Below are 22,111 nucleotides of genomic sequence, written 5' to 3'. Positions count from 1 at the left end.
GCAGGGCGGCAGCCTCACTGTTTCCCGTTGCCATTGACGGGGCGGTTCACGTGGTCAGGGAGGTCAGGAAGGCCTTGATCTTGGGCCGGGCGCTCAGGCGCGCCACGTAGTCAGAGAGAAGGGGAAGGTGTCCAGGAGCCGGGGGCCAGGACCTGGTGGATCAGCAGCAAACCCAGCAGGTTGTAGTCGGCGAAGGCAATCTGGTTGCCCACAGTGAAGGCCTGGCTGCCCTGGTTCTGGGCCAGCAGAACCAGGCTTCAGGGGTCCGGGCAGCGCCTTCACATAGCCGTCCTTGCCGGCCTCATAGTTAGTATAGATGAGGGTGATGTTTTTACAGCCGAGGTCCTCGACGCCGTCGTTCACCATGTCCAAGAGGGTTGCCTCCCGATCGTCCTTCCCGTCCAGCCCCAGCGAGCGGCCCAGGTGGCGCAGGATGGCATTGGACTGGTACAGGGTGAGATCTCCATCCTGGAACATGGGGATCTGCCCGTAGAGGCCGGAGGCCTTGAGCGAGCCCTAGGACCAGGTCTCCTTGGTCACCACGTCCGCCTTCCAGCTCTGGCCTGGTCGGCCAGCAGCAGGTGTATGGCCCCGCAGCGCCCTCGAACAGGGAAGAAGACGATGGTGTAGGGCGGTGTGACTGCTGCGTAGCGGGAGGGCGGCTCGCGGCTGCGGAGGTAGGCCTCGGTGACAGGGCTGGGGCCCCTTGGCCTTTCTTAACTTAGTATTTTCCATAAAATCAGAGAAATAAAAAATGTCCAAGCTTGGAGGGTCAACAGGAGGAAGCGTAGAAAAAGTCCAAGTCCATATGCGTTAGTGAAAGACAGAAAGGGAAACCGAGCCGCAGCCCGAGCGCGCCGCTGTGGCGTGGCCTCTCCGGAGCCGAGGGGACAGACCCGGGACCGGAACCTCAAGACCTGCAGAGACGAGCAGCCCACGCTCACCTAAGTGACACATAATTACATCCCAGGTGTGTGGCAGAGACGAGCAGAAACGGAGGGCCTGAGTTCTCTAACGAGAGGTCCACGGGCTCGAGGAAGGAACGAGGGACAGGCAGGCGGTGGCAAAGGGGGCTTTCTGCAGCCATCAGCTAGCTTCCTCATTGGACAAGTACGCATCGAGCACCTGCTCTGTTCTAGGGCAAGGCAGACACGAAGTGGCTGCTCCTAGGTTTTCCTGAGGTCACGCCCCCTTCCAGCCTGCGGGGCTCAGAGCCAGGTCCAAGCTCTGCCTGTGCAGGGCTCCCACACACCCGTCCGTGTTCGCTCTCCGTCCAAGATCAACGTAGCTTTAACTGAAGGAATGTGCGGAGCGGCCTGCTGGGTCGCCCAGGAGGGGTGAGTTGAGCTATGGGAGCCGTGGCACCTGCACACCTGCCTTGGCTGGGGGAGCGGGGCATCTGTTGTTCATCTGCAGTAAGTACTGATTGGCAGCCCTAAGCACTGAATGCCCAGGGTGGATACTGGGGCTCAAGCCCCTGGTGGTCTGCGCCAGTCACCCTGGGCCTCCTCTGGGAACCTGGACATGCTGCCCAACCCCCATGAGCTCCCCGGGTGGAGCTTAATGCCAGCGCTTCCCTTAAGGCTCTGGAACTGGTAGGTGAGAAATAAACACGAGGTAAAAGAGTTTGCATGCCGGGCGTGGTGGCACACGCTTGTAATCCCCGCACTTGGGAGACAGGAGGATCGCGCAGGTTCAAAGCCAGCCATGCTGGCTTAAGAGACCCTGTTTCAAAAAAAAATAGGTCTGGGAGTGTAGCCTGGAGGTAGAAGGGCTTCCAGGAACCCCAGTACCACCAAAGGGGGTGGGGGGTTGCACAAGTACACTGAGATGCAAAGGTCCCAGCCCAAGCGTTCGTCAGCCATGGTCAGCCACCTTAGGGACTCGTTCTGACCTGAGCAGCAGGTCGAGGACAGAATGAGAAAGGCAGGAGGCCGTCGTCACAGGTATTAAACCGCGCTTAACCTGAGCCGGGCCACGTGCTCCGCAGGATCTACACAGGACTGGCCCAGACGCCCATGCAGGGCTCATAGGAAGCCCCAGATCCGTCCAAGAGCCACAAATTGCCGTGGTTACCTCTGACTCTGAATTCCTGCCTGCCCCGATTGCTTGCTGTGAGTACACTCCTTGTACCATGGATACACACTAGGCAGGAGCATGCTCAGCCCCACTGCAACTTAGAATTAAGAGAACTCAATTATTAAAAGGCATTTGCACGAGCTGCGGGGATGTTTAACAGGCTGGGGCATCCAGCTGAAGCCCCAGCATCCACCATGGCTCCTGGGACCTGTCCCTTCCTCATCCCAGCCCTGTCTGGTCCACTCACACCCTGCCACCCTCTTCTTACTCATTCATACTGAGTGTCTAGCTCTTACTGGACTCACACTGACTTCAGCCTAACCAACTCAGGGGACGAGTGTGCATGAAGGACCGTCGCATCTGTTAGCGACACAGCCTTCTGTTAGCGCCCAAGGCGCAGGGGATGGCCTCTACCTTCCTTAGAAGGCAGCATAACTTCAACGCCCTCTCCACTTACCCCTATAATCCTCATCCTGGAAAGGAAGTATATTATTTATCTCCATTTTGCAGATGAAGGAGATCACGAATTGTCCAAAAGCATGTAGGTAAGAGGTGTAGAAAACAGAATCTGAACCCAAATCATGGGACTCCCAGGCTAGTGCTCTTTCTACGACACACAGCTGCGCAGACCAGAGTGGAAGGCTCTGTGTTGGGACAGTTCTAGGCATGCAGAACAACTTTCCCACTAGGCCTGGTCAATGCAATTCTCTGGGAATTCTCCCATACTGATCGCTGGAAGTTCCGTTTCCGTCACTGGATTTTGAGCATACTGTGGGGTCACGGTTTCCTGAAAGCCCTTGATGTGTGTTGGTGTGCAATGTTATCTGGGCGTTGACGGGTTCAGTATTTATGCCAGTCTTCTGGATTGAGCTTTGTTTGTGCCTGTCTTTCTGAAATTCCAAGGAGATCGTTTATTTCCTGAGTCTGAAGTCACTTCTACTAGCTCAGCTGGGTGGCGCTCAGTTCCAGAGCTGCAGGAGTCTGCCATTGGTGCGTTGGCACTGTCCGTACTAGAGGACAGTCCAGGCCCAGGTTTGAACCAAATGTTCTATCAGTGTGCTGTTCAGGAGTCAGGAAAGAACCTGGAAGGAGGAGTCTGTCCCCCAAGCCTCTCTGGGGCCAGATCAGGCCCAGATGCCCTATCCATAGTTTCTGGCCTGTATTCAGTTGTTGTGGGATTCTGCTCCACCCTGGGAAGACTCATCATGCGTGGACGAGCTTCAAGCCCCTAGGTTACACCTGTGGCCACCAGTGCCCACAGGCTGTGTTACACCCACGCCCAGAGCCCACCAAGATCAGCAGGTCACTGGAGTTGAACCAAGGCCCGCACTTCCCTGGGCTGCCGGCTACTGAGGTGGACTCCTGGCCAGAGACAGCTGCAGCTACTCACAAGTGACTCTGGCTGGGATGGAAGTCCCAGAGCTTGGGGCCATGGGTCTTCCTCCAGCACTGCAGCTGGTCCAGAGGGTCTGGAGATGAGGACCGTTGGATATTCCCAGTGTGAGGCTTCACTAACGCGGTACTAAATTTCAGGGCAAGTCTTGTGCTTACTATCCTGTCCTGTGGCCTCCTCCCAGGAATGGGGTCTTATAGCACACCACACCGCCCAGGACGGAGGCAGCGCGAGTGAAGGCCAGCTGCTGGCCACTCGGGCTCATGGTAGTCTGGGTGATGCCCAGATCTCATAGCCGCAATGACCTTCACAGTCTTAGGGTGCACTGGGGTCCGTACCACAGCTATGGGCTGAAACACAAATCCACCTCCTGGGGTGCGGGTCTCTGCCTGGCGTCAGGGCAGTCCTGAGCCCTGTGTGAGCACTGGCCCGGTGACAGCCATGCTGTCTGAGGTTGGGGGACAGGCGCTAGAGACAGTCCCTTGGCCACCGAGGCTGACGCTACCAGGTTGTCCCCGAGTCACACCTGCCGGGGCCTGCAGTCTTGGGAGGAGAGTGGGGTGCCCCGGGAGCACGCCAAGGCTAGAAATGATGCAGGCCAAACTCATCTGTCCTGCTGGGGCAGAGGCCTCTGCTGATGCTGGGAAGTCTCGGGGCTCCTCCTGTGGGCTCTGGCCTGCGTACGGGGCCTTCGGTTTTTGCCCGATTCTCACAGTGGTGGGCCTGGGGACCAAGACAAAGCCCTGGGCTAGCTTTCCTGCCTGGCACCCCGCAGGAGCAGCCCTGCTCCCCGCTCTGCCTGCTGGGTCGGAGGGTGGTATGGAGGCGGCCATCACCGCCTGGCCTGACGCTGTTCCAGGGGCTCAGGCTGCAGTACTGGCCTGGTGGAAACCATAGGGCTCTGCCCAGCACTGGGCTTCATTGGGACGGGCCTGGGCCTGGGTTTCAAGTCTTGAGTCCTGAGCTTAATTCCCTGGGCTCTCTCCATGGGCTGCTGGAACCAGGAGAGGGGCAGCGCGGGTGCCTCTTCCCTTCCTGCCTTATCCAATATGCTTTTTCGTTTTATTCTAAAAGCAGGCAGTAGTGTTCAGTTTGGTGTGTCGGGGGAGACGGTCATGGATGATCCTCCTGGCTGCCATCCTGCCCTTCCCCTTCGATCTCCCCTTAGCCTGTAGGGTTGCCCCTTTTGTAAACCACCTGCCCGTGGCCCATTATCACGTTCACGCCCTTGGGCTTTTTCCTTGATGATTTGCACGAGTACCTTGTTGGAGGAGAGGTCCCTTCCCCAACGGCGCACGCCTATCCCTGGCGTGGGGACCCATGTGGTCACCAGTCTTTCAGACCCTCATCCTGGGAGTCAGGACTTGGGGCTGGGCCTCAGGACACAAGGATCCTTCTGCTCCATCCCCCTCTGCCAGCCTCGCCAAGGCCCGCCATCCAGGAAGACAGGTAAAGAGGTCAGGAGCGGTTCCTCCTCTCTGGAGCGGCTGAGCAGCCCTGTCTGCCCCATAAGTTAATAAATCACTGGAGAAAGCTTAATTGCATCGGAAGAAATTGAGATCAGCCGGTGCTTAGGCCCCACTCAATTAACTCGTGCTCCTAGGGGCCGAGCAGGGGACAGGGCGGCACTCATTAATTACATGTGCCGGTGCCAGCTGCGGCCGGCAGTTCCTGCCAGCATTTGCCCGGGCGGCGAGGCGAGGTGACTCTGCTTCAGCAAGCTTGAAGTCACTGAGGACAGGGGGCTCCTGGGAGAGAGGAGAGACCCCTGCCTAAGAGGAAGCAGGAGGCCTCCATCAGGTTGGCTCATGGAAGGCCTATCCCCAGACTCTTCTAGAAGAATGGACGGTAAGCCCTCCCACCCTGACTTCTTTATTGGTTCCTTTTCTGCACCAGATGTGCTCCTGGTGCTGCTCAGAGCTCCCCTCTTCCCCCCCTGACTTCCGGCCCGCTTGCCCAAAGGACACATAACCCATAGCCATCCTGTCATGTGGGCACCAGATGATGCCACCGGCAATGCAAGGTCACCTCACACCCCTGCTGCCTCCAGCCTGAAATCCTCCCAAAGACCGTGGCTCTGCGTCACTGTCTAGAAGGGCCAGATGGCTGATAGCAAACCTGCCAGCAATGCCGACTCTGGAGGCTGCTCCAGGGCATCTGGACCCTGATCTTTCCCACAAGGCTCTATCTTGAACATGCACCACCTCAAGCCCATTTCACAAACCCTACTTCAAGGGATCCCTCAGCTCCTGGTGACAAATGTGTCGGCCTTCAGGAAGGAGAGCAGCCCTCGGGTCAGGAGCTCCACTCCCAGCCCCATGGCTGCCCGCGATGTGTGGCCAAGCAAGTCTCTTGGCAGTAATCTCAGTACTTGGGAGGCTGAGACGAGAGGATCACAGTTAAAGGCCAAACTCAGCCACCCAGTGAGAACATCAATGACTTAGTGAGACCCTGTTTCAGAATAAAAAATAAAGCAGGATTGAAGGTATAGCTCAAAGGTAGAATGCCCCGGGTCCAACTCCCAGTATAAAAAAAAAGTCACTTGTCTCTGAACTTGGCCTCTTCATCTCGACATAGAGGTTGGGCTAGACCTCTTAAGAATCTTTACATTTCAACAGATCATTTTTCTGTTGTTAAGCAAGCATACCACAAGGTTTGTGCTAAAAAAGCAACCTTGCCCCACCCCAACCCCAGTATTCCTTTACTTTGAAATGTATTTAATGGGGTACCTTGTCCTCCGCTGGGGAGACTTGGGCAAGTTACACTTTTTTTTTTTTTTTTTTTTTGGTGCTGGTGCCAGGGATGGAACCCCAGGGCATTCTGTCTCCAAGCTACACCCCCAGCCAAATTTTTAATTCTTTTTTGTTGTTGTTGTTTTGTTGTGGGTTTTTTTTGTTTTTTTTGTTTTTTTTTTTTTGTGGTACTGGGGTTCCTGGAAGCCCTTCTACCTCCTGGCTACACTCCCAGACCTATTGTTTTATATATTTTTATTTGGAAACAGGGTCTCTTAGGCCAGCGCAGCTGGCTGCGAACCTGCGCGATCCTCCTGTCTCTGCCTCCCAAGCCTGGGGATTACAAGCATGCGCCACCACGCCCGGCTAAAACAGGATCTTGATAAGTTGCAGATGGCCTCACTGAGTAGCTGAGGTTGGCCTCGGACTATGGTCCTCCTATCTCAGCCTCCCAAGTACTGGGATTACAGGCGTGTGCCACCACACCTGGCTCTCCAGCCCCTTTTTATTGTTTTGTTTTGAAATGGGGTCTTGCTCAGTTGCTAAGTCTCACTGCTTGCTGGGGCTGTCCTCGAACCTGCAATCCTCCTGTCTCAGCCTCCTAAGTACTGGTATTACAGGTGTGCACCCTCACTCCTGGCCTCCACTGCTTTATTTATGCTTCAGTGATCGTTTTACAGTTGTTTTAAAATTACAGACACAGTCTCCACGGGGGGGTTTAAAACAGCAGACATGAGTAATAATCAACTCAGCCCCATTTGAGGCCACTCACCTCCCTCCCTCCAGACTGACTCTGCCGTAGTCTGGACATGGCCGTCTGGGTTCCTCTTGCTCCTTCCCCCAGTCGTGATTTCACTACCTGCCAGATAGAAATGGTGGGTTCTTACTGGCTAGAGATCTGGGAGGCGCTGGAAAAAAATTTTTTTAAAAAGCTCTTGCTTTTGTGAGTTTTTAAGGAGTGGCCTCCTGAGGTCCCTGCAGGGGCCTCTCTCCTACCATCCCTCAGCCTGAGCCAGTGTATGGTCTCCATCCCAGGGTCCTCTGCCACCCCTGGCTCTGCCCCTGGGCATCTGGGCCACCAGAGTCGGCATCTTCTGACTATTGGCACTGCTGGACAGCATGCAAGGCCGTGTCCGCCGTGATCCCAGACGCCTTGCAGGGCCCTGCCTCCCCGGCCCCATCAGCACCAGCCTGAATGTCCACTTGGTGGGCTCGGTCCCCAGGAAGTCAGGCTACTGGACACGGGAAGCCCCAGCCACTGGGAAAGGTGGATCCGAGGAAGAGTGGGGAAAGGAGCGGGAAGGCGGCGTGTAAAGCCAGAGAGCCTGGAGGGCGCGGGCAGCGAGGGCACAGGCGCGGGGGACAGCTGCGCCCCGAGCTGCTATCTGCCGGAGCGCAGATGTGCACCCCCAGTGCAGGGGGAGAGAACAAACTGGACTTCCTCACCCCACCCAGGCTCGCTTCCCAGCTGCTGCAGAAGGTTCTAGATGGCCCATGGGAGGGAACAAGAATGGGGTCGGATGTGGCCTTCCGAGTCTTTCCAGGTTCTGAGGCTGGGGCTTCCTCCCTGGGCCCAGGGTCTCGAGCTGGGGCCACCTCCCGCGCCAGCCGTCTGCCCTCAGCCTTCACCCTGTTCCGCTGACCGTCCTCTCTCGTGTCTGGCAGGCTCCAAGGCCCTTGGCCACGATGCGCCCTGAACCGCTATCTGCCCGGGCGCAGCCTGCGTGACCGAGCCGCTGCCGCCCCAGCCATTTCACGTGAGTGCCCTGCGGGCCGACCTCCGCGCCACCGCGTCAGCCCTCAAGGCTTAGCTGGGGTCGTGGCTTCATCTGAAAGCTCAGCCGGCTGGATGGGAAGTAGATTTGCGCCCACTCTCGTCTGTGATGGTTCGTTCGGTTCCTCTGGGTTGTGGGCCTGAGGCCTCAGCTCCTCGCTGGTGGCTGGCCAGAGACCACGCTCAGTTCCTGTCACAGGGGCCGCTTGCTGCAGAGCCCGCAAGGGACGGGAGGGCCTGCCGCCAGAGGGAAGTCAGAGTCTTGAGTCTACTCAGACGTGGCTTCTCGTTACCTTTGCTGTGAAGCAACTTAGAGGACCCAGCAGCAAGGGGAGGGGGTTCCAGGCAAGGCTGCCAATGGTCCACCTTGAAGCCTGCCCACCTGGAGAGGGAATGGAATCCAACCACTGTGAACTGTAAGCTGCTGTTCAGGTGGAGGGCGTCACCGTCATCCTTCGCATCTTATTGCAGGAAGAAAATGAGCCCGTCCAAAATAGGAGCAGACCACTGCGGGTGGGAATTACTTACTTATTGTTAGTTGGTTGTTATTAATCTTAGTGCAGGCCTCAGAGTGGAGCCCACGGGTTCTATCTCCCTAGCCCTTTTGTTTATTGATGACGGTCTAAGTTGGCATCTTCCTGCCTCAGCTGCCAGCCTCTGGGGTAAGGCCTGCACCACTGTGCCCAGCTGAATGTGGGAATTTAAGTGGCAGATTATTAGCACTGAGCCCTCCGGGAAGCCAGCTGGGCCTGGCTAGCTCATTTCCTGTACTTTATGTGAGCCTTCATGGCTCGTGAATGTTAAGGCCAGACACAAGCAGCCAAGAGATGTTTGGGCCTTGTTTTTCACAAACCACCGTGTTCGGTGGGATCTCTTAAAGCTGACAAAAGGCACTCAGACATTTTACTTTTTCCTCACAGTTGTATTTGAAAGCTGACCTTTTTATAAACACCATTTTACAAGCTAGAAAGGTCAGTTTCCCAAATGGGGTGACTGCTAAGTGGCACAGTTAACCTTGAACCTGAGCCTTCCGGCCCCTGGCTCTGTCTGCAGTGCCGTGCCCCCCATTTCCAGGCCACTGTGGTCATACGGCCTCGGTGGTTCCGAAGACGGGAGGCCAGGCATGGGGCGGAGAGGCAGGGAGGAGGGAGCTGTCCTCGGTACCGAAGACGGGAGGCCAGGCATGGGGCGGAGAGGCAGGGAGGAGGGAGCTGACCGTACTTAGTGTCTCCATAATCCTTTGTCTTCTAAAACAAGCTGGGCTCCTGTTATGGTGGCAGAAGCCTATAATCCCCGCACTTGGGAGGCTAAGACAGGAGGATCACAGGTTCACGGCCAGCCTCAGCTGGCCTCCACAACCCTCTACAACCTAGTGAGACCCTGCTTCAAAATAAAAAATGGAGCCGGGCGTGGTGGCGCACGCTTGTAATCCCCGCGCTTGGGAGACAGACAGGAGGATCACGCAGGTTCGAAGCCAGCCTCAGCTACTTAGTGAGGCTCTCAGCAACTTAGTGAGACCCTGTTTCCAAATAAAATATAAAATGGGTCTGGGAGTATAGCCCGGAGGTAGAAAGCCTCTGGGTTCCACTCCCAGTACCACCAAAAAAAAAAAAAAAAAAACAAAATAAAAAATAAAAAATAAAAAATGGGGCTGGGGGTATAGCTCAGAGGAAGAATGCCCCTGAGTTTACTCCTCAGTATAATAATAATAATAATAATAATAATAGTAATAATAATAGTAACAATAATAATAGAGCCAGGCATAGTTGCACAAGCTTTTAATCCCAGTACTTGGGAGGCCAAGACAGGAGGATTGCAGGTTTGCAGCCAGCCTCAGCTACTTAGTGAAGCCCCCCTACAACTTATTGAGACTGTTTCAAAATAAAGAATAAAAAATAGGCTGAGGTAGAATGCCCCAGGGTTCAATCCCCTGCACCACACACACACATACACACAACAACAACAATAGTAATAATAATTAATAAAACAAGCTGGGCACATTCCAGGGGGACAGACAGAGGCTCTCAGTAGGTCAGGTCACCGTGGCCCAGCTGTGGGTCCTGCCCTGGTGCCTCCTCAGCAGCCCTCCTTGATGCTGAGCCTGCAGAGAAGCAGAGGAGGGTGACTTGATGTTGCAGTGAAAGCACATAAAAGCTCCCCGGGCTGAGATTCCTATTCCTCTTACCCCCTCCAGATGCCCCAGTGACTCCCAGAAGCCTGGCCCTCGGTGCGGAGGCAAAGACAGATTGGTTTTGACAGTTTGCAGATGGGATTGAGCTGAGAGTGGGGTTTGCTGCCCCCTGGTGGTCAGTCAGAGTCACAACTGCCAGGCCTCTGCCTGCTCCACAGTGAAATGGTTACCCAACTTTTATTAAGAACTTGCTGTGCTCCGCTACTTAGTGAGGCCCTTTGCAACCCAGTGAGACCCTGTTTCAAAATAAAGAACAAAAAATAGCGCTGGGGTGCAGCTTGGAGGTAGAATGCCCCTGGTTCCACCCCCAGTACCGCAAAAAAAAAAAAAAAGAACTTTCTGTGTGTTCAATGTATAAAGCTACTAGAGCGGGGGAGGGGAAAGAAGTCCAGACACGGCCCCGGGTTGCAAAGGACCTAAAACTTAGTGGAAAGAATCAAGCCAGTCTCACATGAAACGTCACTAGCATCCCAGCAAAGTAGGATTTGAAGCGCAGAACGTGGAAAGGCACTGCAGGAGAATCCAGACTTAGAGCACGGGGAGCGGGAATTCAGGGGAGGACTCTCTGGGCCTTGAAGGATGCGCAGGATTGAACAGACAGAAGCATGCGGTCCCTCGCTGACCCCCCCAGGAACCGGATCATCTCCAAGAGTTAAATCCCAGCTCCTCGCCTCGTGCACAGCCCCCTCCCGGCGTCACCCCTGGCCTGTCCGGCCTTCCTAGACCCTCACCGTTCCTGGTCCCTGCGCCCCCCACCCCCCGGCACGCACGTTCTTCCTACCCCAGGTGGCTCCATCTCCTGCAGCTGGTAGGACTTGGCTCAAGTGTAACACTGTCCAGGGAACCTCTCCCCAGTGTCCAGCTGCCGCTCCTGCGTCCGAGCCCCTGCCTGTGCGGGGTTGCATGTCTTAACACCTGTACAAGGGAGCAAGGAGCGTCTTTCATCCCCAAGGGCAGAGGCTTCATCCAGAATGAGAGCAGGTGCACAGGGAAAGATAACTCGGCCCGGCTCAGGAGGATGGCGGAGGAGAGAGGGCTGGGAGGCCTGTCTGGAAGTCTGCGCCCAGAGCTATGTATCCTGCAGATTGTGCGATGGCGGCAAGGCGCGCCACGAAAGGCCAGGCTTCGCAGGAGGAAGGATGCTCAGATACAAAGCCAGGGAGGTTACCTAGGAAGCCATTGTGTGCAGCCGGCTTGGGGTGCCAAGGATACTAACTGGCCAAACACTGATCTGAGGATTCAAAAGTCTGATTGAAGCCGGGCGTGGGGGTGCACGCTTGTCATCCCAGCACTTGGGAGGCTGAGACCAGAGGATGGCGGTTTGTGGGCAGCCTCAGCTACTTAGTGAGGCCCTCTGCAACTCAGGCCCTGTTTCAAAATAAAGGATAAAAAGTAGGAATAGGGGTGTAGCTCGGAGGTAGAATGCCCCTGGGTTCCATCCCCAGTACCGCAAAATATAAGAAGAAAAATAGAAAGGGCTGGGTGTGGGGATAGAGCTCGTGGTAGAATGCCCACCACCACACACACGCAAAGCAAGCAGGGTGGAGGTCAGAGGATGCGCCAAGCTCGGGGGTCTTCAGCGTATCACTCTTCTGCTCACATCTCTGTCCCTTTGTTTGTCTTGCAGGTCACCATTCCCTTTATGAACGTAAGTACTGTGGCATTCGTCCATCCCCAAGAGGCCAAGGCCCCGCCATCCTGTTCCCTTGGTCCCATGTGCCTGGGAGGCCCAGAAACCCCCATTCACAGACCTGCCCAAGACCCGGACACCCCATGCCCAGAGGTTGCCTCCATCCTGTTCATTCAGCTGCACGGGTCAGGACCCGTCTCCCCAACCTGCTGCATCCCCAGCCAGGGTGCCCACCACCGCCTGCGGGCGCCCTCGCCCTCGTTTTCCATGAAGATGAAGGAGAGGAGAGAGACCACCCACACACACACACACACACACACACACACACAAACACACACACACACACACACACACACACACACACACGCACGCACGACTCGGGGTTAGAGCCAGAGTGAACCAGGCAGAACTTTTGAGTTTAGAGCCCTGTCAGGGACCACTGGCGTCTGTGCCCAGGAGAGCGGTGATAAAGGGCACGGGCCCTGGGAGGAACCAGGCTGCGCGGAATCCCAGCCAAACGCATCAACGCTTCGGTTCCTCCTGCAAGACGAGGGTTGATCAGTAACCATCCCAAAAGGTGGCTGTGAGGACTCAGAAGAGATCTTCTTATTCTAGTATTCTCTGTGTCTTGGAGCCGTGGAGGAGGGGAAGCCAAGAAAGAAGTCTGGCAGGGTGGCACATGCTTTGTAATCCCAGTACGTGGAAGACTGAGGCAGGAGGATCACAGGTTCGAGGCCAGCCTCAGCAACTTAGTGAGGCTTTTTGTAACTTAGAGAGACCCTGTATCAAAATAAAAAATAGCCGGGTGTGGTGGCGCACGCTTGTAATCCCTGCGCTTGGGAGGCGGAGACAGGAGGATCGCACAGGTTCGAAGCCAACCTCTCTGGCTTAAGAGAGCCTGTTTCCAAATAAAAATATAAAAATAGGTCTGGGAGTGTAGCCAGGAGGTAGAAGGGTTTCCAGGAACCCCAGTACCACCAAAAAATAAAAAAATAAAATAAAATAAGGCTGGGTATATAGCTCAGAAGTGGAATGCCCCTGGGTTCAATCCCCAGTACCACAAAGAGAAGGAGGAGGAGGAGAAGGAGGAGGAAAAGGAGGAAGGAGAGGTGGAAGGGGAGAAGACTAGACAGCAAAAACCTTTAACATGGAGAGACCCTGGCCTCTTGGGTTCCCTCTGGCAGCCGTAACCCGCCCCACCCTGGCTCAGTACCATTGGGTACCCGCAGGTCCCCGGCCTCCAGCTGTGCCCTCCGGTGTCTTGCAGAGTTTGATGGGGCGCCGGGCGGATGAGCGCGGGGACGGTTGTGATCACTGGCGGAATCCTCGCGACCGTGATCCTGCTCTGCGTCATCGCCGTCCTGTGCTACTGCAGACTCCAGGTGGGTCCCGGGCTGCGGCCACCCGCAGACCTCAGTGTAGGAGCAGAACCGAGCCCAAAGCCAGGCGGGCGGGGGCGGAGGTCAGGGAGGCCGGGAGCTGCATCCACACACGCCTGCAGCTTTGGTGCCCGAGGCTGTGCCGGGAAGACACTGGGCCCCTGCCCTCGCCTCTGAGATTTCAGGAGCGGTGGGAAGACCACCGTTCTGGGGACGCTCTGAAACGACCGCTGGCCACCCCAGCCCTTGGCATGGTGAGTATGTCCCTCCCCCTCGGTCCCCCTGCCCCCTTTGACCATGATCTGGAGTCAGAACACTGAGAAACAGGGAAAGAAAAGGCAAAGCAAGCCCAGCGTGGTGGCCTCGCCTGCGATCCCAGGACTTGGGAGGCTGAGACAGGAGGATCACAGGTTCTCGGCCAGCCTCAGCTACTGGACGAGACCCCCAGCAACTCAGTGAGACCCTGTTACAAAATAAAATAAAATAATAAAACATAGGGCTGGAGGTGTGGCTCAGAGGTAGAATGCCCCTGGGTTCTATCCCCAGTACCACAAACACACACACAGTAAAAAACAAACAAACAAACAAACAAACAAACAAACAAAAAACTGAGACAGGAGGATCACAGGTTCGAAGCCAGCCTCAGCTACTTAGTGAGGCTCTCAGCAACTTAGTGAGACCCTGTTTCCAAATAAAATATAAAATAGGTCTGGGGGTATAGCCTGGAGGTAGAAAGCCCCTGGGTTCCACCCCCAGTACCACCAAAAAAAAAAAAAAAAACAAGAAAGAAAATATGTATGAAGCTTGTTGGCCACGGCTCTGGTGCTGGTTCTGCTCGGCCCCAGCAGAGGTGCACTGTGGAGCCGGTGTGAGCGCCACGTGCGCTCACAAGCATGGGGGCTGCGCGGTGCACAGGCCGCCTCTCAGGCGCCGGGTCCTCTCCCCACAGTATTACTGCTGTGAGAAGAATACAGCCAAAGATGCAGACGAGGAGGAGGAGGAGGAGGAGCAGGGCCCGCCCGCGCAGCCCAGAGGCCCCGCCTGCAACGCCTGCAGCTCCCAAGCCCTGGACGGCAGAGGCAGCCTGGCGCCCCTCACCGGCGAGCCCTGTAGCCAGCCCTGCAGGGTCGCCGGCCACTGCGCCACCTGCTCCCCGTACCGCGCCCCCTTTTACATACGGACAGCTGACATGGTGCCCAACGGGGGTGGAAGCCAGAGGCTCTCCTTGGCCCCCACATGCTACAAGGAGGGGGGGCCCCCATCCCTCAAGCTGGCAGCGCCCCAGAGTCACCCGGTGACCTGGCCGGGCCCTGGGCACGAGGCCTTCACCAATCCAAGGGCTATTAGTACAGACGTGTAACCCCTTCCACCCCGGGCCAGCGCCCACGCCCGGCGGCCCCAGCGGGAGCGGTTCACCAGGATTGGAGCTGCTGTGTCTTTGAGAACCAGGGGAGGCCTGGCTCCAACCCGGTGGCCCAGAGGTGGACCCGGGAGGAGGGGGAAGGTCCCGGCCTCTCTGTTGGACTTCCCCCTCTCCCAGCCCCAGCACCACCTCCTTCCACTATCCCAAACCCTGGCTTTGCTGGGCTCTGGAAAGGAGAGCCAGGGAAAGGCAGGCAGAGGCTCTGGAGGCTTCTAGAGGCCTTGGGAGATGGAGTGGCCATGTCTGAAAGAAAGGGAGCCACAGGCAAGAAGGGAGGCCCAGGCATTCCAGAACGTGAGAAGCGAGAAGGGCTACTGTGAGCGGGACTCCTCAGGACGCGCTAAGGCACATGCGCTAGCTCGCGGCCTAGGTTCGTCCGTTGGTTTTCGTAGAGTGCTGCCGCCGTGGCCGCTCCGGCAGGGAGGTGGCCTCCTGAGCCTGCCACATCTGCACCTGTCCCCTCCTCACAGATCACATCAAGGTGACTTTAAAGCCCCCGGCCCCTGGTCCTGTGTCGGGACGGTCCACACACATTCCGCAACTCTACAACCTCGTCTCCCCCACATCCTCGGGCTGCCCTGCTGGACAAGCTGAGCTGGGGAGGTTGCACTGTCACCCTGGTCCATCAGGCTGAGGGTGTCCCTCCATCCCCATAGCCAATGTGCGATGGCTTTGCAGCCTTCAGAGTGGGGTCCTGGGGTACCAACTAGGAAAAACGATTGGAGCCCCAGGCAGGAGTGATGGCGGTGATTACGGGGGCCAGTCCCCATGGCAACCAGCCGGCTGGTACAGAGGAGCCTGGCATCTCCATGGGCAACGCCGCCACGGTTGAGCCATCCCAGGAGCTGCTCTAGAGACTGGACCCTGCCTGGTGTGTGCCTGTGACACTGAAGCCACTCTGTCCCTTGAGGAGCAACAGCCCTCGCTCCTGAGCTCCTGAGACAGCGTGTCAGCACTTGGGTTTCATGCTTGCTGCCCCCCGGCCTCCACTCCCCAGACTCCTGGCGAAGGGCCATTCGTGGCTGTCTCCCTCCAGGCCCAAGTTCGTCCCACTTCCTGCTTATAACCCAGTGGTGGCCTTATGCTTTTTAAGTATGCCTGAAGAATTTCCCAGTTGCCTCTGCAGTGAAAGATGACTGTCCCTTCTTCTGTTTTTGTTTTTTGTGGCACTAGGGATTGAACCCAGGGGGGCATTCTACCTCTGAGCTATACACCCCAATCCTTTTTAAATTTTTTTTTTGAAACAGGGCCTGGCTAAGTTGTTGGGGGTCTGGTTAAGTTGCTGAGGCTGGCCTCAAACCTGCAATCCTCCTGTCTCCACCTCCCAAGTACTGAGTTACATGTGTGTGCCACTGTACCTAGCTGGCTGTCCCTGCTTCTAAGTCATTAAGTGACCTACTGACCCATCCCTGAGTCGTTAAATGTTGCAGAGGGTGGTGCAGGGAAGCGGCTGGCCTCTCTGCAGGAACCTGGATTTTGCATTCAAGAGGGTATGATGCAGCTGAGGGGGTTGGGAAGGGAGGGAAACGCATGCCTTTGGATCACAGGGCACGCAGCACCTCGATCTCAGCCTACAATTAATGGCCCTCGGTAGAGAAGCAGAAGACCCAGGCGCTCATCGGCGCTGGGACCAGTTTATATTCTCTGAGACTCCAGGGAAGCGAGGCTTGCCCAGATAGAGTCTGAGGGCCCTTTAGTGCTCCCGGAGGCGAGGGCTTCCCAAGATCTCCCCACCTTTCAACCCCAGTGCCTTGCGCCCCTGCAATTCCACAGCCAATCCACGCCGGGGCCACAGCCTTCCTCACTAAAAATACCATCACGGTACCTCCTGCCCTCAAAAAAAAATCAGGACAACCCAGTTAGGCATCACCCGCTTCTTGCCCCGATCTGCTGGGTCCTTGAACGCAAGGCTCCTGCGCCTCTGTCTCCTGTAGCTTTCCCACCTACGTGCTGCTAGCCCACGTGTCCACAGCCAGGTCCAGGGTGTTAGAAGATGGGCCCAGCCCTCCCCGCTTGGCCCAGCCTCGGGGTGCAGGCTCCGGCCCAGGCTGAGCTCACTGCCGCTCGCTCCCCAGCACACGGTCCTCGGCCGCGGGGCTGTGCCTGGGGACACTGTACACTCTTCAGTGGGATCCCTGGACAGGAAGAGGAGGGGGCACCGTCCTCTCTGCCATCTTTCCTGCCTCTACATCACTGCTCTGGCTGCATATTTCTTGTCTCGCATCTTTGATAACTTGGAGTCACAACCAAGTGAATGTCAGAATAAATGAGAAATTTGAAATAGAAACTCCACAAGGCTCTTCTCTTCTTGTCCAGGGCAGGGAGCGGCTGGGCCTGGATTTAAGAGCAAATACGCCATGCCGACACCTAGTTCAGCACCGACATCCACCTGGTTCCTCTCTTCCCCCGCGCCGGCCCCTCAACAAAGCACTCACCTGCGGCAGGGCACCCCTCGCTGGAGTTCCCATCTGGGGGATCTACTGGGAAAAGGGATTAGAGTGGAGTAGTGCCCCCCCCTCCGGGTTGAAGCCGTGCTGCCTGAGACCCCGGCTTCCACCCTCCTATCCCCCGCAGACCTGTGGTCTCTCCACCCACCCTGCAGCTCTGGTTCAAATCCCACTCAGCCAGCCCTGCGATGTGTGGGGAGGTGGGAGAGAAGGTTGCTGGGCAGAGAATACCAAACAGGACGGGGGGGGGGGGGGGGCAGAGAACCCAAGAGCCAGGGAATAGCGTCGTGTGTGCAAAAGAGAACGTGTCTGTGCATGTGCTCATGGGCGGGGCAGGGAGGCAGGCCAGGCACCTATGACTCCAGCCACGAGGCGGGGCCCCTGGCCTGAGTCGATGGCCCCCAGCCCCCCGCACTGCAGCAGTTGTCCCTAGCCGGGGCAGCAGCCCAGGGAACAGGAGGCCCAGCTGCCTCCACAGTTCTCCAGAAACAGAAATCAGGCCCCGAGGTGACTCTCAGCCCCTGCCCACCCACCCAGACTCTGCCCTCCCACCTGGGCCGGGGGAGGCAGGGCTGGCCCGGCGCAGGCCTTGGCCCAGCTCTGTCCCTGGCATCCCTGGACCTCAGCTCAGGCCACTGCACAATCTAGGCCTGATGGGGAAGACGGAAAAGGAGGCAGAAGCCATGGTCAGAACCGCAGGGCCGTCACCTGCACCCACGGGCTCCGCTGACCCACAGAGCTCTGTCCCCTATCCACCATGAGCCACATCGTCTGCACTGTGCCAGTCCAGGTCCCTGTGCCTGGGCTTCAGCGGCTCTCTGTGTGGATTCATGCACGTTGCTCAGTGCTGGGGTAATTCCTGAGAGGAGCTCCCCACACGGTGACTGCCTGGGGCTGGCGCAGCAGAAGGGGCAAGGGAGGCCCCTCCACCGCGCTGCTTGACAGGAAGGAAGAGGCCCGGCCTCCTGGGGCCCGGCCCCCGGCCTGCCCCCAGCTTGCCTCTCAGCCACAGGGGAGCAGCCCCTCGCCCTCCTCCCGGTTCTGGCCCTCTCTGCCTCTAATCCGCCGTTCTAGTGGCTCCTCCATGCCCATCAGCTCCTGCTGCGGAGAACCTGGGAGCACATGGTCTCCCAAAACGTGCTGCGGCTTCTGAGTGTGTCCCAGGGTGCCCGGGGTTCTTGTGAAATGCTGAGTCCTCCTGCAGGGCACATGGCACCCTCTGAGCCTCGCCCGCAGCCACTGCCTGGGACACAGGGGAGGGGAGCAGCGGCTCCCGGCTCCCAAGGCCCCTTTCTCCCTGGGACCCCGTACCCCTCAAAGTGGTTTGGACTTAGAATGTCCCCTGGCCCTCCCAGAAACAAGGTGGCAATGCTGGGAGTGGGCTTGGTTGCCAAGGAGGCGTCCTGCGGGGAGGGGTGGGCTGAGGCTATGCTCCTCCCCTTCCACCCCCGCCCCACGCCCTGACCTTCTGGCCGCAGCCTCACACGGACTGAGCCCGGAATCTCCAACAAACGGTGAGCAAATACATCTTCCTTCTTCTACGTGTATGACCCGTGATTCTGACAGACACACCCTGCAGACTATCAGACAATCTAGTGGCAGTGCTGAGAGGGAGGATGTTGGTTTTTATTTTTCACTGCAGGACTGTGGATTGAACCCAGAGGTATTCTGGGCATTCTCTGGGCTCTACCCTCAGCCCTGTTTTATTTTTTATTTTTAAACAGGTTCTGAGTTGCAGAGGTCGTCACTAAGTAGCTGAGGTTGGCCCTGAACCGCACTCCTCCTGTCTTAGCCTCCCAAGTGCCGGGATTGCAAGCGGGCGTCACCCTGCCTGGCTAAAGGGAGGATTTTAAGTTAGACTTGAGGGTGAACCCTGCCTGTTCCGCTACTTCCTACTGACTTCAGCATTGTCTCGGACCTCCACCTGTAAGCTGGGTGTCAGGATGCCCACTGTAGTCTATTGTAAAATTAGGGAGCTGATGCCTGGCTCGCATCTCTTTAGTGCCGCTTTCTCTTTAGTCCCCGAGCTGCCTGCTGGAGGCAGCGGGGCCCACGCTGGGGCTGCTCAGAATCAGGGCGGAAGGTGCCTCTGGGCTCCGCTCCTCTCCCCGCCTCCATTAATGCCCCAGCCTTCCCAGACCTCCCTTCCCTTCTCCCTCGCTGCCTCCCCTGCCCCAGGGACTGAGGAATGAAGGACAGTCATCACACCCAAGAGCCCGCAGGTGGCTGAGCTCCTCTTTCCTCGGTTCCCAAGTTCAAGATTAAGGTTTAAAAGGCAGGTGCAGAAGGACGAGGCCCTCGGCCCTTCCCCTTGGCAGGGCCATCCTGGTTGCACTGGGCTTTACTCAGAACTTGCTCTCTGGCTCCCCTCTGCCAGAAGTGGCCTCTGGGGAGGAGGGAGGACACAGCGGAGAGTGCTCAGGTGTGAGGGAGGGGGAGGGGAGGAAGGGGAGGCACTCAGGTGAGTGAGGGGAGCCATCAAGGCTTTCCCCTAAATTAATGTCTCTGACTCAGCTGACTGTCCTTCGCCCAGAGTCAAGAAGGTTTGGGGTTATAAAGATATACCCCCATGTTCTGCATAACATCTCAGCCCCATACGTTGACAGGAAGTCCTGGAACAATATAGGGCTGAAAAACTCCAGAATGGCCTTCCTCATCTCCCCAAGTAAGCCAGTCACTGCTTTGTTCGGGGTTTTGCGTCTGTCCTATGCCTTTAAGGTGAGTGAGGGAAGAATGCTTAGGCCATTTGTTAGGCCATAGATCAGCTGTTATGACAGAAACATCTGCTCCCGTGTCTAATAACCCTGAAAATTCTTTCCCATTAATAAACAATTTCAGTTCTGGTCTTTTGAGTTCCAATCGCTTGGACCCAAAAGGCATCTGATGAGCCAAATCCTTTTTTACCCCATTTAGGTCTCTGAGCACTATTGTTAGTTTGCACCTGAGGTAGCAATACTAATTGTGCCAGTCGTTGACCTGAGTTAATAACAGCTATCCCTTGAGGAGAATGTATCATGATTTTTATTTCTCCTTCATAGTCAGAATCAACTACTCCAGGGGCTGCTATAATTCCCTTCATGGTGACACTACTCCGTCCTAACAACAATCCTACTGTCCCTTTAGGTAACGGACCATAAACGCCAGTAGGAAGGGCCTGCATCCCCATTTCGGGAGTTAATACTGTGTAGGTGGAGGCACAGAGGTCCAATCCTGCGCTGCCTGGGGTTGCTCTGAGTAAGTCCTGAATGGACTGTTCTGTTGAGGGTAGCCCTGCTGTGGTACAGCTGTCTGGAGCGCCCCATAACATTGTTGCTGCGGGGCCTGGGGCGGCCCCTCCTCCCATTTCCTGACAGGTGGTCCTTGATTTACATTCCTTAGCCCAGTGCTTCCCTCTTCTACATCGAGGGCATAAGCCTGGCTCTATTACTAGCACTCTGCCTCTGTGGACAGTTAACTAAATGACCATTTTGTCTACACACATAGCTTTTAACCATATTATTCTTAGGTCCCGATTTTTTATGTTGTTGGAAAAGGATTTCTTGTACAGCTGTAATGCTGCAGCCATAGCTAATCCCTGTGTATATGCAGGTCCTATATGGGAACATAGCCAAATATAATCAGACAGGTCTCCTTTCTAAAAGGGCGTAAGGCAGCTTGACACACAGCATTAGCATTCTCAAAGGCTAACTGCTTTATGAGCAGCAGCCCTGCTTCACTGTCGCCTATCAATAGACCAGCAGCCTGTAATAACCTGGCTACAAACTCCTGATATGGCTCATCTGGTCCTTGTCTCAATTTTGAAAGATCTTCTGTTTGTTTTCCTGAAGAAGGCAACCTGTTCCATGCTCGACGCGCAGCAGCACTGGTCTGAGCGTAAGAAGCCAGACTAAATTTCAATCGCTGAGCGGTCTCCCTAAACTGTCCTTCTCCTGCTAACATATCAAAGTTTATGGGTATTCCCTGAGCTGTGTTCAAATCTGCTGCGGATTGGCATTGTTCTGCAAATTCAGACTTCCATAATAAAAGATCACCCCCTGATAAACAAGCTCGGGCTGTTTCCAATCAGAAGGACACAGAGCCTCCATGGAGAGAGATTCTAACATGGCTTGAGGAAAAGGCGCCGTTGGCCCATATTGAGCACAAGCCGTTTTTAATTCTTTTAATTGTTTGAAAGGAAAGGGCCTGTGCCCCCTAATAACACCTCCTTGACCATCAGGGTCTTCAGTAACCGGAAAAACTCTGAATCCTCTAGTATCTTCTCCGTTTTCCACAGCCTAATTTATAGCTGCTTGAAGCAGTGATAGTGGAGATAAAGAGCTGTGTCTTTCACTGTTTTGTCTAGCAAATGCTACAGGGGGAGAATTTTGAAGGCTTGCGTCTCTGATAATAGGAGGATATTGCTGAGGTCCTCCCTTTTCACTATTTGAAGGAGCTCTCTGATCTACTCGTTTAACTAAAGTCTCTATGGCTGTTGGTAATTGCTTTATACACAAATCGGGCTCCGGTGACTGTTCTCGGAATGTCTGGATAAGCCCCAGCTCATCTCTATGTACCGAGCAGCCGTTTCCGCAAGATACTCCTCTCTTTCAGTATCTAAAGTTTCTTCTTCTTCAGGAAGCGAAGGCAGAGCGCCCTCTGTTCCCTCCTGGTTTCTCTAACAAAAAGCCTATGTAAGAAAAACAAAAAACTAATCTTCTGACCCATTGTATATTACTATTTACACGTTAGGAACTAATCTTCTGACCTATCGTCTATTCCTATTTACATGTTAGGCGCCTTCATTTTCTATCTTAGTTTCTTCATTTTCTGTCTTCGTTTCTTTTGTGCACAGCTTTACTTTAGTGACCAATTATATATTACAAAATTCCCACGTTTCACCGCTACCAAAAATCTTTCGAGCGCGCTCCTTTTTTACTCAGCGGTGTCCTTCACGGGATCCTCAGTTTCAGAATTGTGCCCGTACGGGCCACCACCTGCCGGAGCCAGCCAGCAAGAGTATGGGTTCTTTTTTCTTTCTTTCTTTTTTTTTTTTTGGTGGTGCTGGGGTTCCTGGAAACCCTTCT

At 55.8% G+C, this 22,111-nt stretch overlaps 1 protein-coding gene and 1 pseudogene across 2 annotated transcripts; one reads left to right on the top strand and one right to left on the bottom strand.

Annotated features, from left to right (window-relative positions):
- Positions 1–14: 14 nt before the first annotated feature.
- On the bottom strand, positions 15–3,737 carry LOC308265177 (glutathione S-transferase P-like; annotated as a pseudogene). Its single transcript has 2 exons — positions 3,631–3,737; positions 15–669 (listed from the first exon to the last, which is right to left on the bottom strand). The product of its transcript is annotated as a glutathione S-transferase P-like (transcript).
- Positions 3,738–13,088: 9,351 nt separating this feature from the next.
- Positions 13,089–14,538, top strand: FAM163A (family with sequence similarity 163 member A; the record flags this gene model as incomplete). Its single annotated transcript, XM_080698526.1, has 2 exons — positions 13,089–13,181; positions 14,128–14,538. The coding sequence occupies 2 exons, from the start codon at positions 13,089–13,091 to the stop codon at positions 14,536–14,538; spliced, it is 504 nt and encodes a 167-aa protein (XP_080554652.1).
- Positions 14,539–22,111: the final 7,573 nt, after the last annotated feature.

Source organism: Muscardinus avellanarius (genome assembly GCF_963383645.1).
Source record: "Muscardinus avellanarius genome assembly, chromosome: 7".
NCBI classification, from domain to species: Eukaryota; Metazoa; Chordata; class Mammalia; order Rodentia; family Gliridae; genus Muscardinus; species Muscardinus avellanarius.
The sequence above is the reverse complement of the archived record's forward strand: the minus strand, read 5'-3'. Positions and strand labels throughout refer to the sequence as shown.